Source organism: Anser cygnoides, chromosome 3, assembly GCF_040182565.1.
Source record: "Anser cygnoides isolate HZ-2024a breed goose chromosome 3, Taihu_goose_T2T_genome, whole genome shotgun sequence".
In the NCBI taxonomy this organism is placed as follows: domain Eukaryota; kingdom Metazoa; phylum Chordata; class Aves; order Anseriformes; family Anatidae; genus Anser; species Anser cygnoides.
This window is the reverse complement of record NC_089875.1, coordinates 29371715-29385808: the sequence shown is the minus strand read 5'-3', so window position 1 is coordinate 29385808 and position 14094 is coordinate 29371715. Positions and strand designations below refer to the sequence as shown.

The 14094-nt window shown below is 35.7% G+C and overlaps 1 protein-coding gene across 7 annotated transcripts in view; it reads left to right on the top strand.

The window, feature by feature from the left end:
- Window positions 1–14094, top strand: part of SRBD1 (S1 RNA binding domain 1) — a 127549-nt gene that overhangs the window by 71982 nt on the left and 41473 nt on the right. For all 7 annotated transcript variants that reach the window (XM_066993806.1, XM_066993805.1, XM_048079456.2 and 4 more), the window contains exon 17: window positions 2893–2975. In XM_066993806.1, the coding sequence (XP_066849907.1) occupies window positions 2893–2975 (83 nt within the window). The remainder of the gene's footprint in view (window positions 1–2892; window positions 2976–14094) is intronic.

Here is a 14094-nt window from a genome sequence, read left to right as displayed (position 1 = left end):
CGATTACCTTTAATAAATATCTGTATTACTGTAATATTTTAATCTGAAAAATGCTTGAAGTACAGTGATTTAATTTTTATGAGGACAATGTAAGACCATCAGGTTTTACTGTCTGATTTTGCAGTCTGGTCCACAGGGAGCAGACCTTGCATTTCTGCAGAGTCCTCATGATTTCAGCCAGGCTCTGCTTGCATTGCAAGAGTCCAGCCACATGGATCAAATTGCTGGAGTGGAGCCTCAGTGCCCCCTAAAAAGATACATCTATTGAAGTGTGCTATTAATATAACAAAGAAAAGGTGGGTTTGTCTGTGCAAGAGACAGTGGATGTTCATCTTGAGTCATTGTTGGAGTGAATTTGTGCCTGGAGAGAATCTGTACTCTCTTTAATGTTTTCCCTATTGTGCCATCTTTTATTTTGAATTTGAAGTGTTCTGGAGTAAAATAGAGGCTTCAGTGGAAATTCAGCAGGTCAGCTGTCCTGCTGGCACGACTGTAGAACTGCATCCTTTAAACCATACAACTGACTGCTAATTGATCTTTACGCTTCAATATTGGAACTATTTCCTGTATCATCCAGGAAAGCACTTAACTATCTGTGTAATTTTATGCATGCAAAGAGTATTGCTGGCTCCGGTGGGATTACCGCCATGCATCTGTGCTGAAGGGCTTTGCCGGGTCAGGGCCTGCACCTCTGCTGGAAGCCTCGTAGGGATATGACGGCATTGTCAGTCTAGCTGTTAGGAAACGAAGAGTCCACGTTTTACTTTTCATTTAAGATTCCTTAGAGAAGGTTATGCTTGGAAATTTCCCGTAGCAGCCTATCTGTGTAGTTGCCTGTTTTTAAAAGATGTAATGAAAGGCGATGTGGACAGTGACATATGTTGCTCTCAGTTGTCTAAAATGTAGCTTTTGAAACTTTTCTATTAGGTTAAAAAGAAAATTCTGTAGAACATTCTGTGGATATTGAGTTTAAGATAACTTATGGCAGATAAATATTGTACACAGAGACATAAAAGCATTCAGAAGAAATACCTGTAGAGTTTTAAATGTTTCCTGTTTCGTATTGATACTACTTTCACTAGTGTTCTGTTCCAGTTCTGTTTGTTAGGTGACTGGTGATAGGTACTACTAGTGTTTCAAGGAAATTAATATGATTATTGTAAGAAAGCATTTCTGTAGTAAGCTATGTGAGCTATAAAAATTGTACTTGCACTAGTTAGCCTTTTGTGATTTTTGACGAGAAGGCATATATGATAGCCTTTGAATGCAGAACTTCTCTGTTAGAGAAGCAGGCGTGTCAGATGTCACCAGTGTAGTGCTCTCTGAGCTGAGCTAGCAAACTGCCATTGTCAGCATATGGAAAATAAAAAAAGTATGAAGAGTCTTGTGTGGCTGCGCAGTGAACTTCATGCTAACTATACAGTTACTATTGCAAATCCTTCAAAGTAAATCCTTCAAAGTGAAATCTATTATGATGTCTTCAGTTGACAAATTTTGCAGTTCTTGTTTGAGAATCTTGCATAACTAATAAATAGGCATTAGGTTTACTGTTTTGGCTTCAAGTATCGGTGTTTATTTGAATCCTTTTCCAAAGCGCTTTGAAGTCATTAACAATCTGCAGTAGTGGTAATCGCCATTCAGATTAGGACCTCAAAGGTTATTAAGGCATTGGAGCTCTTTTCATACAAGGAATGGCTGAGAGAACTGGGATTGAGGAAAAAAAAGAAGGCTTGGAAGGATGTCATGGATGTATGGAAATACCTGACGGGGTGGAATGAAGAAGGAGGCAAACTCTTCTTAGTAGTGACCACTGGCAGGACAAGAGGGCGCAAATAGAAACTCAGGAAATTCCATCTGAACACACAAAAAACCCCACTTCTTTATTGTGACAGTGGTCGAACACTGGCACAGGTTACCTTGAGAGATTGTGGAGTCTCCATCCATGGAGATATTCAGAACCCAGCTGGACACAGTCCTGGGCAACCTGCTCTAGCTCACCTTGCTTGAGCAAGGGAGTTGGATGAGATGATCTCAAAAGGTCCTGTTGAATGTAAATACATAAGTGATTCTGAGTAAAGCTTATATATATGTGTGTGTATATATATATTAAAAAAGTAAAGCTCTGTAAAACTTTATATAAAATATTTGTTTTATGTAAAAATATATCATGTATATAATTGTATATCATACAATCATATCTTCGTGTAATTTGTCTTGTTTTATATAAACAAAATAACAGGTGAGATACTTCCAGTTTTCCAATTTAAAGATTACGTATGTATCGTTGACCAAACCACCAAATGGATATACAATCTTATTCCTGACTTCTGTCTGTTCTTCCTCTGTCTCTTGATATCCTTTAAAATAAATTTAAAGGTAAAATAAACTTTAGAAAAAGCATCTTGGTGTGACTAATGCCAGCTGTGGGTGTGGTTTTGAAGGTAGTAGCTTTCAAAGAGCCACAGCCATCTTCTGTCCTATCCCCATTTCTGTCATTCTTAATACAAATGCACAAATGATATATATCTGTGATTTAAGATTGAAGATTATAATTTTAAGTGCTAACTATGCATTTTAATATAGAGATGAGGGAGAAATTTACTGTACACAGTTGTGTTTACTAGCTCTGTGGCCTGAGTAAATGATTTTAATGTTGTGATTACAGTACGAAATCTTCTTAAGTCTTTGCATGAATTCTTCAATTAAAAAGTTTCATTAATGTACATTTCATCTCCTGTCTAGCAAAGAAAAAATATTCTATTTGAATAGTGAAAATTTCCAGGTTAAAAAAAAAAAGTTAAATTTGTAGAAGGCTGAAAAAATTAGCAAAACCAGTTATATAATTGTGATTTTTCAGATAAAACAATATTTTTTTCTAATTCTGTTTTTCAGTTTCCATAGCTAGACGTGTACAAGACCCATTAGCTGAGCTAGTGAAAATTGAGCCCAAACACATAGGAGTTGGAATGTATCAGGTAAGGTAATATATATCATTTAATCTCAGTAATCCATCATGATATAGAGCAACATCAAAATGCTTTTTTTTATAATCAAGTGCCAACTAGTCTCCTTTAACAGATATTTGTAGAATTGGTAGAATGGTAGTAAATGCCTTTGAAAAAGTCATAGAATGCCTCTTTTCTAATCTCCAGTTTTAACGATTGTGATTGAGACTCAGAAATGGCTGTAGCCAGATTTATAGTCTATTAAAAACATCAGATCAGACAGGTAACCTGATCTGTAAAGCCTTCTCTCTTTTTTTTTTTTTTTGCATTGTTACAGCAATGAGGTTTTAGCTCTTGTGTAAAATACAATAAGATATTGATCCTCCATTTAGAAGCCATTAATTTGTGCTATTAGGTGCATTCCTTCTTAGAAGTTTGTAATAAAGCATTTGTTTTGAAGTTTTGGATTTACTAAAGTTGAACTGGAAAATGTTTGGTAGCTCTTCTGTACGTTTTTGTAAGTTGTTTCTGGGAAGTAACATCTACCTTCAAAACGTGTTTAGAAAGGGAATGGTATTGAGAAATGGTACATAAGACATTATTATTTTATAGCATTTTGACATCCATACAGGAAAGTGTTTATGCAAGTGCTTAATTCCCACCAAATAGAGATGTGAAAAAACAAAAGAGCAACAAACCCAGAAAAATTAGCATGTGCTTTTGTCGTTAATTTTGAGACTACAGGATGTAGGTAAATTTGAAAGGCAGGAACAGAAGTAAAAATAGAAAGCACAGAAGAGTCTGGATCTGTGCTTTCAGGTAAGCGTGTGAGAGTTAATGGGGTAGAATGCAATTAGCAGACTAGAATAATCTACTTCCACTGCTAAAGGTGGTGTGACAAATTTCAAAGAGGTGTGTATCCTGGATTATTGCATTTTTATATTTTAGAAAGAACTGTGGTCAACATTTTAGTTGTTAAAGGTAGCAGGCAGCGCTGTTTTTGCAAGCTGTACTTGTGTTGCTGCAGAGTATGTTTTATGTATTTGTGTTCCTTCCTAATTGCAGAACTTAGTAAAACTAATTTACATAATTAATCTTTCAGTATGAACTATACCGTAGTTTTTGAGGAAAATTATCTTGAAAGACTGAAATATTGTAGAGTTGTTTAACTTATATATCTCTATTTCAGTAAAAGTGGGCTTTTAATGATGGCAGCTAAAAGCAAGGTAGTCATTTGTCAAAAAAAAAAAAAAAACATTCAGTCTGAAGCACACTTTTTTTTTGATTTCCTTACTCATGGAGACGCACCGCTATTATTTATAAAATTAGCAGCAGTAACAACAATGAAAAGGGATATAGATTTTTGTAGGTCTCTGTTTTAAGGAATAAAGTTTTTAAAAAAAATCTTGAAATGCTATGTCCTAGTCACAGCCCTTTGAGTAGAAGTTGGTTGTTTTAAAACTAATTTTTTAAAAAATCAATACCAAAATGGAATACCTTACTGTTTGAAGTATACTGTGGATTACTGTGTGTAATTTGCGTTACTTGGCCAGGAGGTACTGATTTAGATATACACTATCTACTGTGGCCCGTGTGTATGTTACAGAGAAGCATATGTTGAAAGCTAAAAGGCATAGAGTTGGTAGTTGTATGGTTTTGGGAGCATAATATCAGGTAGATATTGCAATGACCATATTGTAGCTGTTCACTATAGCCTCAGTGGCTGAAGCCAGCATGATTTACTTGGTACAGGCTAACAGGGTAAGTACCAACTCAGGAAATTGAGTCTGGTCAATTGAGATTTGTGTTAACTTATTTTAAACAACAAAAAAAAAAGTTTGTACTTCACCACCGGATTTTATTCTTCTTTCAAGTTATGATTCTGAGTTTGTGCAGTACCAAGAAAATCTGTTTTGTCAGAGAAAAATAAACAGGCCCCCAGTCTCCTAACAGGTACTTCCTTTAACAAAGAGAAGCACCACCTGATTTATTAGGGTCTCTCACAGGCTAAAATTCCAGTTGCCTAAAGGTCCTTGTTTTCTTTTATCTTTATCTCATTAGGAAAATCGTTCTTTCCTCCCAGACAAGAACCTAGCCAGAATTAATTTATCACCTTCAGTTCATATTAGTATGATTTCTTCTGTAGTTGAACATGAGGATGATGCTCAAGCTCTGCCTGGTGCGGAATATGTTTGCCTTGTCACCTCCCAGTGCCAGTTCAAGGCTTAATTCATATCAGGAAAGTAGTTAGTGGCTCAACACGTTATTACACTGCAAACTGAATTTTTGGCTGATGAATCACCACTGTAATTGTAATGTGCTTGGATGATGTAGATAAGAGCTGAGAACAAAGCTGCTTCACAAAGGTTGTGGTTAGGGAATTGAATTCCAGAGCAAAGAAAATGGATTAAAAAGAAAAAGAATCGGGGGGTGGGGGGGGGATCTTTCCTCTCAAACAGAAACCCAGCTTTTCATATGAGAATAAACCAGCACTGGAATAAACATTCTGTTCACTATTCTCTATCAAAGACAAATAACTTCAGGTAATAGGGGAATTAAATTAATAAAACTTTAAAAAGTCAAAGCTTGAATCTGCATTATAAGGCAGAGAAGGGAAGAAGAATGCGAAGGGACAAGGTTAAATTTGGCTAGTTCTTTGCTTTTGGTTTGATGTGCAGAATTCCTGGATGCTAATAAATAAAAAGTAGTAAAAATTAGTAAAAAAAAAATAGTAACCTCAGCAGGGAAAATACATATCATGGTGATGGGAGCTCCACCTCACCTGTAGCCTAGGAACGCAAGGTATGGTATGTGTTGAAGGGTCAGAATTTTTTAACAAGTCATGTCAAATACTAAAAAATGTTTGATCTTGAAAACGCAACATCCTATTTGGTCTTTGTAGTTTTTGGAGTGCAAAAAATCTCTCTGTGATATATTTTTGAATGCGGTAACATATTTGTGATTTAACACATTTGGAAAATTAACATCCCAAAAGGATGTAAGTCATAATGTATGCAGCTTTATAACCTCTGAAGTGCTTGATTCCAGATGTAGCTGGAACATTTTTGTCAAAAGAAATAAAATTTGTGACTGATACTCTTAAGCAATGGCTCCTTCAGGAGAAAAAAAAAATGTTGAGCTAATTCTTATTTAAGTTTGTTAAGCTAATACTTATTTATGTTGCTGGAGGATCCTGACCAAAACGGTTTCATAAAGGCTAATTGGAATACCTAATAATATGGGTTTAAAATTTGGAAATGCCTATTCAATTCCTTATTATCCTTTTTCCTCATCATGTTTCTCTCATTACTAAATTGTATCAGCTTTGCATTTGATTAAATATAGGACATTTTATTATTTCAGGTAAAATTTGTTAGGCATTTTAGTTGTGTGTTTGTTGTTGTTTTTTTGTTTTTTTTTCCCCAAAAAAAGATGGGTGCTTTGTGTTAAATGACAACACAACTAGAGGAAACACTTATAATCAGATATGTATCCTCCTTAGTAGGCCTGGTTGTATCTTAATTATGTTTTTTTTGACGGTTGTATTTCATATTTTATTACTTTTCTGAGCTCCCATCATGAAAATTATTTACTTGAGACAAACTGACTGTACATTTAATAGTTTAATGCTTAATCATTTTGGAGATATTTGGGAGGCAAGGCTTTAAAAATACGGGAATCAAAGGAACTTCTAGGGTATCTCTAAGTCCAAGAATAAGATCATTTTGGTCAGCCTGATACAACTGCAGGCTGAAGAACTCTATGCATTATTTCCATTTGCTGTCTTTCGCACAAGAAAAGATGACTTGTGCCTTGCATTGCAGGTGTTTGTCAGCCCATTTTTAGAAAACCCCAGCAAAGGTGTCTGGGTAGCTTTGTTAAGTCATTCTGAGGCTTAACAAACTTAATCATTGGATATATTTCTTTATTATCTAATTCAGTGTTCTGGATAAATTAAATATTGTTGTCTTGTTTCTGTAACAGAGGAAACTTGAAAATTAGCTTTTTAATAGGAAACTGCTAATATAAAAAGCTGTGAAGTAGCTGGTGAGTACAATTGTCGTAGTCTGAACATTGGCCATCACAAAGAATTGATACGCAGCTTAAGAAAAGCTTCATCATTGTTTTTCTGTAAAATATGTAGAGTTTTTAATGATGATATACAAGAGACATATCCTTTTCGTATCTGGTTTTGATTATAAATCCTTTGCATATTATGCTGTTATTTAATAACATGGAGCAAAGTACTGGAGCTGGCTGCTCCTTCAATCAGATATGTACATTTTTTGCTGACTATTTAAGAACTTTATTATTCTTGTTTATTTTTTGATTAATTGACCCGTAGTGTATTTGAATTGTTAGGTGTATTACTTGGATAGCATAGGAGAATCACTCATGTATGATGTGAGAGCATGATGACATACGATGTGCAAGAGAGTAGGTTTTTTAATCTCTGAGGCGTGATTCTCAAAGCAACCTTAAACTTGAGCTTGCTTTATTAAGCTTATTAAAACAAATTTGTGTTGGTTTGCAACTTAGGTTTTTGTGATTAAGAAGACGAGATGCTTTATTTATTAGGTGAACAGTGCTTTATATTGTATGATTCATGTAGCTCCTGTGGAAAACTCCGTTCAGTAGGAGCGTTGTTTGCTGGTCTGAACTGCAGATTTCAGGTTTCAACACCAAGTTGAACAGCCTGTCTACAAAATGCTTCAGCATTCTTTTTGTATTACTACACTGAATTTATACGTGCAATTAAGCACAGAACTGGATCTCCTATGATACACTTGCAGTTCTGAGCTTGCTTATATTGTGTTTTTTTTTTTGTTTTTGTTTGTTTGGTTTTTGTACTTTAACTGGAATGGTGCATAAAGAGAACTTTGCATAAACAGTAGGTGTCTAAGGATACCAATGTTCAGTTTTGTATATGTCACTTAATAAGGGTGGTCTGATTACTGTGATGTAATTCATATCGCACCTTTTTGACAGCATATGACAACTGTTTTATTACAAATGTACTTCAAGTCGAAAAAAAATAAAAATATGAAATATTATGTTGGTGGACTGGAGTCTATCTGCCACTGTAGGGGAGGTATGAGGAGAGAAACTGGCTACTGATATTAAAGAACCTCCTAAACAACGTAGACTAAAGGATATGTTCTCAGTATTGTTTTTTAAAAAAAAATTTAGTGGCCCAGAATTTGTCCAGTTACTTCCTCTCTATTAGGTCTCATCTCTGAACAAATTCACTGGGACTTGAAAGACAGGCAAATGGGATAGTATTTCACAAGAATGCTCTTAGCTCTACTTCTCAATAAAGGAAACTTTAATCTCTTTCCTGAACCTCAAGTCTCCTGCAAAGAAGACTATTGTTACTTTTTTTTCTCTCCAGCATAGAAAATAGAGTTGCTTGCTCTGAAACTTGAGGAAAAAGGAGAAAAGTACACCTCCAAGTTTTAAGGTGTACAAGATTTTTTTTGAGGGAGAGGTTGTGGTGGTTTTCCCTGTAAAATCTCAGTAAAAGCAGGCAAAAATGTGTCTTGTCAGTAGGGAAAAGGTGTGCAAAGTAAGTGGATAGGTAGGCTGGTGAATACGTCTGTTTAATTCAGGAATTCTAACACACAGGAAATTATGGAAACCTTTTGTTAGGATTACTTATCCAGCCTTTAGTTAGGTTTTGCAGACCATTAATTTGCTGGCTGTAGATTCTCTTAATTATAGTGTAGTAGTGGTAAAGTATTAGCTTTGTGAGGAAACCAAGGAAAAATAATACCTGTTCTTGCCCAGCGTTGTTTTTAGGGTGAATAATGCACTTTTCATTTTGAAGAGTAAAGTCCTGTGAACCAAGCTGTCACAGATCTTTGGGAAGAAAATCTTTGCAGACAGCTTTGTCAGGAAGAGACAGGCAGTAATGGTAATGGCTTTTGGATGCTTCCTCACCCCATAAAATGAAGTGGATTCTTTTCTAAGTAAGTTACACCTCTGTTGGATTTGCATAATTTAAACCAATCTTCGGCAACAGTTTTGCTGCCTGCGGAATATGGTTTACATCCTGTAACTTGGCAGAGTCTCTTTGGTTGGGGCTAGCTGTTCTCTGGCTGGCAAATAGCACAGCAGTAGCACAATAATGTTTAGCTAGTCTGTTGTGGCCAGTTACAGTGAAGGGAAAACAAAAAGGAATATAGAAAGAAAATTAATGTTATTAATAATTTTGTAATTACTGTCATCTCCAAGGAAACATGCCGGTTCAGTGAGGTGAAATACTGTCCCTTTAAGGAAATGAAGGAAAATTGTGCTTGTGTATTTACAAAGAGTGCAAGAGCACAGCAGTATCACTGCATCTGCACATGTCACTCATGGAGCTGCCAATGGACTGCATCTATTTTTCACTGCTGTCACAAAAATGCATGCTAGAGAGCATTTGAAAACTGTCAGAGATGTTCCTTTGTAAGCAACCTGAACAGCAGGTAAATTTTAGATGTTAATGCTAATAATGTCCCTCTTGAGTTGCTATTTATTATTGGAGAATTTGTATCTGCATATGTGTATTTGTATAGAGGTTCTGAGATTTTAACAGAAGTAGGAAAGTTTTTGGAAGAAATGTTGATATATGGAGGTGGAATAATCTAAGCATGTTGATAGGAAACAGCTGTTTGACAGATTTGCCCTCACTTGTCAGTTGGTTAGTTGGTTTCTGATTGCTTAATTGCCAATTCTGTTAGCAGAAGTTTCTTAGGAAGTTTTTTTTGTCACCATATGAAAACAGGCTTGATGGAAACTTTCTCATGTGATTTGTGCTCTAATTGGATTAAAATTATACATCCTATAACCATCCCCCCCCCCCCCCAAAAGAAAAGTGTGTGTGGGGGGGGGGGGGGGGAGAAAGGTTGTTTACTGACACAAAAGAAGTAGGTAAGAGCTCCTGGGCAGAATTCCTCAGGTATAGTGTACCCTCTGTGCAAGCCTGTTTAATATTTCAGATTGCATTGCCTTTCTGTAAGTGTATTTGGGCAGAGCTAGTTCAAACACAGGTTAGATGAGTTATGAGCCAACCGGGTGGATTTAAACTCCTCTGAGACACTGTTCTGTTGCAGAAGCCAAGTGGCAAGAGGAGCAAAATGTGAGTTGCAAAGCTGGGATGTGGTCTCGATGTGGCTCTTCTTTGCATCTGTTTGGAAATACTTAATTGACTAAAAGCTGGATGATGAAGCCTGTCTTTTCAAGAGTACCTTGACTGATCAGTTTCCTAAATGTGTGAGATGCTATTGGGTTTCCTGTTTACATTTAAAGTGTTTAATAACCGCAGGTAAAAATACACAATTTTAACAATGAATAATTGTTCGACTCCTTTCAGCTCAGAGTTTAAATCTTGGTTTTAAATTTTCATAATTTCTTTACAATTTTTGAAACGTTCTTAAAAATACCACAGTAAAATAACAGCCAGAGCACCACAGATTACTCTTGGAATTATCTATATCCCGGTTGTGATATTTGTATTCATAGAACTTGTGCTTCAAGCCCATCTTTTATTTCAAGAAATTTAAATCTCTTAAGGCGCTGTTACAAATTCTAGTCAGATTTTAATGTAAACATTATAGTGATGAAATTGATTGAACTATGACGGTAGTGAAAGCATCTTTTTGACGAAAGGCAGGTAAAAGTGGCAGTTGAGATGTGAATCACTTGCTTATGTGGGGGGGGTAGACTTAAACATCTTGCATGTAAATATTATTTGGTAGTGGAATTCCGTGGTTACTGTTTGCTGTGCAGTGGTCATATGTTGCATCTGTTGTTTTGGTTTCACGAATTAACACTATATTCATTTGACTCATAAGGGAAAATGCTAATATTATCATACTTCCAGTTTAGTTTGTAGCACAGCAGCTGTTGACTTGATATCCAAAACACTGAAATCAGGAATAAATTCATATTCACTTTCAGGAGGAGTCCATAACTGGCGTTGAAAGTCCTGATGACAGTTTAAACCTGTAACCTGTTTGTTAATAATTGTTAATAACTGTTTTAATGGTAAATATGTAAAATAAGAACTGGTATGCTTTTCACTGAAATACATTTAAAAAACACCTTTTTTTTCTTAGTTTGAACAAATGTCAAATTATGGAACGCTGCAAGAACTCTTTCACAGGTTCATTGAGCTTTGGTTGTATTTTTCACATTAACTGTTTACTAGAAAATGTGAACACCTGATAAAAATTGTACAATTAAGGTTTATGTTCTTGTTCAGTGTTTATGTATTTGTTTAAATTTTGGATCTGTGATCAAAATTTCCTTAAGATGGATTAAACTTAGTGTAAAATGCATTCAGTGTTGCTGTTCGTCAAAAGAATCATGTGACAGTTATTTGTCAATCCTTTGATATCATCAGAAATTGTACTTTTGTTTCAGCAAGAGACATTATAAAATGCAAGATTGCTCTGTTTTTTTTAGTTTGTTGCTTTTTAGATTTTATCTTGCTAATAACACTTTTTTTAACAGTTTTGAAAAAAATCATCATTTTAGAAACTAAAATCATGTTTTGCTAAACAGTGATTAATATCTGTGACCTTTATTTTTGGATCAGGAACATAAATATACACTTTTTTCTGTGTCAGTCATTGTCTAAGATTTCATCTTTGTTCTGCTTTCCATTACATACCATGAATTATATGAAATTAATTTAATCGCTACTCCAAACAGAAATTAAATGTGCCCTAATCCGGAGTTACGTTGTTTGCTTTTACAACTGTAAGTCATAAGTAATTAATTTTCCTTGGAAAATTAATTCACTTACCATTCCCAGTAGCATCATATGTTGACACAGGGTTATAGATAGTTTAATATTTTTGTTCAGCATGTTGGCCTCAACTTTGGAAGACCTTAAATCAAAACAAATTCGAATTTACTCAACGGTATATAATTCAGGGTTATTTGAAGTGAATGTTGTCTTTATTGCTGTCAACCGGCTGCTGCTGATGATTCTGAAATTATATCGAGTCTTCCAAAACCCTAAAGTCCACGGACAGATGTGAGGTATTCCATTAAAAATAGATAAGTAAATAAATAAATTGTTTCACTCAAGACGTGAATAATGTGGCCACTGGAATACCATCAGTAGTAGAAAACTGGAGCTCCTCAGAGGATATAACTCTTTGTAGGACATGACATTTTGCAGAGTCTTAGGCTAGAGGCAGTTGGGTTTTTTGTTTTTAACATACCTTATGTTGCTTGAGACTGTAGTTGGGGATTCATTATTCCTGTTGCACTCAGGAATCTCTAAGCTGACTTAATTTGGAGACTTTTTTTTTCACTTTTTTTTTTTTTTTGACTTAATTTGACTTCTACGTCGTGGTGCTGAGGTGGAACAGGGGCACTCGGGCTGCTGGGCCTTCAGAGCAGCCTAGGCCAGGAGTCTTCCGGAATGAGAGAGGCAGCTTTTAAGTCTAATCTTTAAAGTTTGCCAGGAGGATTTTTTGTGTGTGTGTGTGTGTGCAACTCCATAAAACATGGTGTTTATTACTTCGGTTTATTTTTATTTATTTAAGTCTCCCGGGTGAAACTCCAGTGACGGCAGTGTTGCAGTTCAAACAAGCAAGGCTTATTTTATAAATGTCCCTTTGTGAGTTGGTGGCTGCATTTCGCCTGAATGCAGGGGGTCAGTATCTGTGGCGTTTAATTTCGAATTTTGGGGGTGGAAAGTAGAAATTGACATTTAATTCCAGGGTAAAGTTACTGCTATATCAGGCATAAAAATATTATTGCATTAGCAATCAAAGGAAGAAAATAAACTATGAACACATCGACAATATACACTAGTGTGGCAGACCTGTGTAAAATATCATAGTAGATGGAAGAAAATATTTTTTCAGACGCTTTTTTCACCAAAACCGGTTTTTATCAAGGCAGGCAGTAGAGAATGTAGAGAAAAGAATTTCACTGATAGAATTAGGTCCTACTATTCGGGCAGTCAAAGGTAAATTCAGCTGTACATAGCAAAATTGTGCGTGGATAAAACAGTATCACACAGCACTTATTCGTACACGTATCATATGCAATATTAGTGAATGTTGGCAGAGCTCTCCATTAAATTCTGTATTTGTTACTTTCAAGTTCAATTATTTTGAGTTTCCTACTTCCATATAAGGCATTTAATGTCAGTCAGTCAATCTGGTAATTTAAAACGTCTAAGCAGGTAATGCTTGCTGGTTTTTATTATGGTTTAATTAGTTTCAAGAAGCTTCACTATGATATTTAAAAACACAAAATCTGCGAAGAAAATGTGGCAAACAGCATTTGGCTCTATACTTCTCATTGAGTCATGTGTGGTATGGAAGTTGCATCCTGCCTGCTGCGCTGGGCTGTTCACGTTTGTGTTCATTGCCTGGGACATCAGTTTTAACAAAGTGCAACTTTTACAGAGCCTGCAGGAGTTGTTCAAATCTTCATTTTCACCTATTCTCTGATGCGATGCAATTTCCATCTCAGGAGAATGAGGAGAGAGCACTAGCTCTATCCTTTACTTACCCGTGCTTGCTGGAGCTTGTGGTGCTTACACGCAGGAACAGTCTCGGCGTATTCTGCCCCATTCTATCAGCTTTCGTACTGCACTTACCTTTCTGTGTTACTGTTGTCCATGAAATGAATGTAAAAACTGTTGTGTAGAAAATCTTTTGGGAGCCAACCAAAAACTGTTGCTGTTCTTACGAATTTCTTGGCAGTTTAAGTTTGTGTTTCTTTTGGGAATATTCCCATTCATTTTATGATGACAGTGATTGTCTAAATTTGCAAGAAAAATGAAGTTAAAACAATTATTGTTTAAAAAAAAAAAACCTGCAGAAACTATTTCAGGCAAAATTTATATTTTGAGCTTGACTGTACTTTTTGGATTAGATAATTCACAGTTGGCACTAATTGTGAAGCAAACATTGAGCTATGAAGTACAATAGGAAAATGCCCAAGAAGCATGAACAAACGCATACAGTGCCTCTTAATGTAAGTGCCTGGCTCTTTGGAGGCCACCAAGAAGTCTACAGTGATTGACGTGCATTCTGGTGAAGCTTTTTTTCCTGTAGCAGTGTTGAAGTCAGTCAAAGCGTATAGACAAAGCTGAGTGAATACCAGTTTCCCCAGTACAGGGGCTATTTTTTCAGGA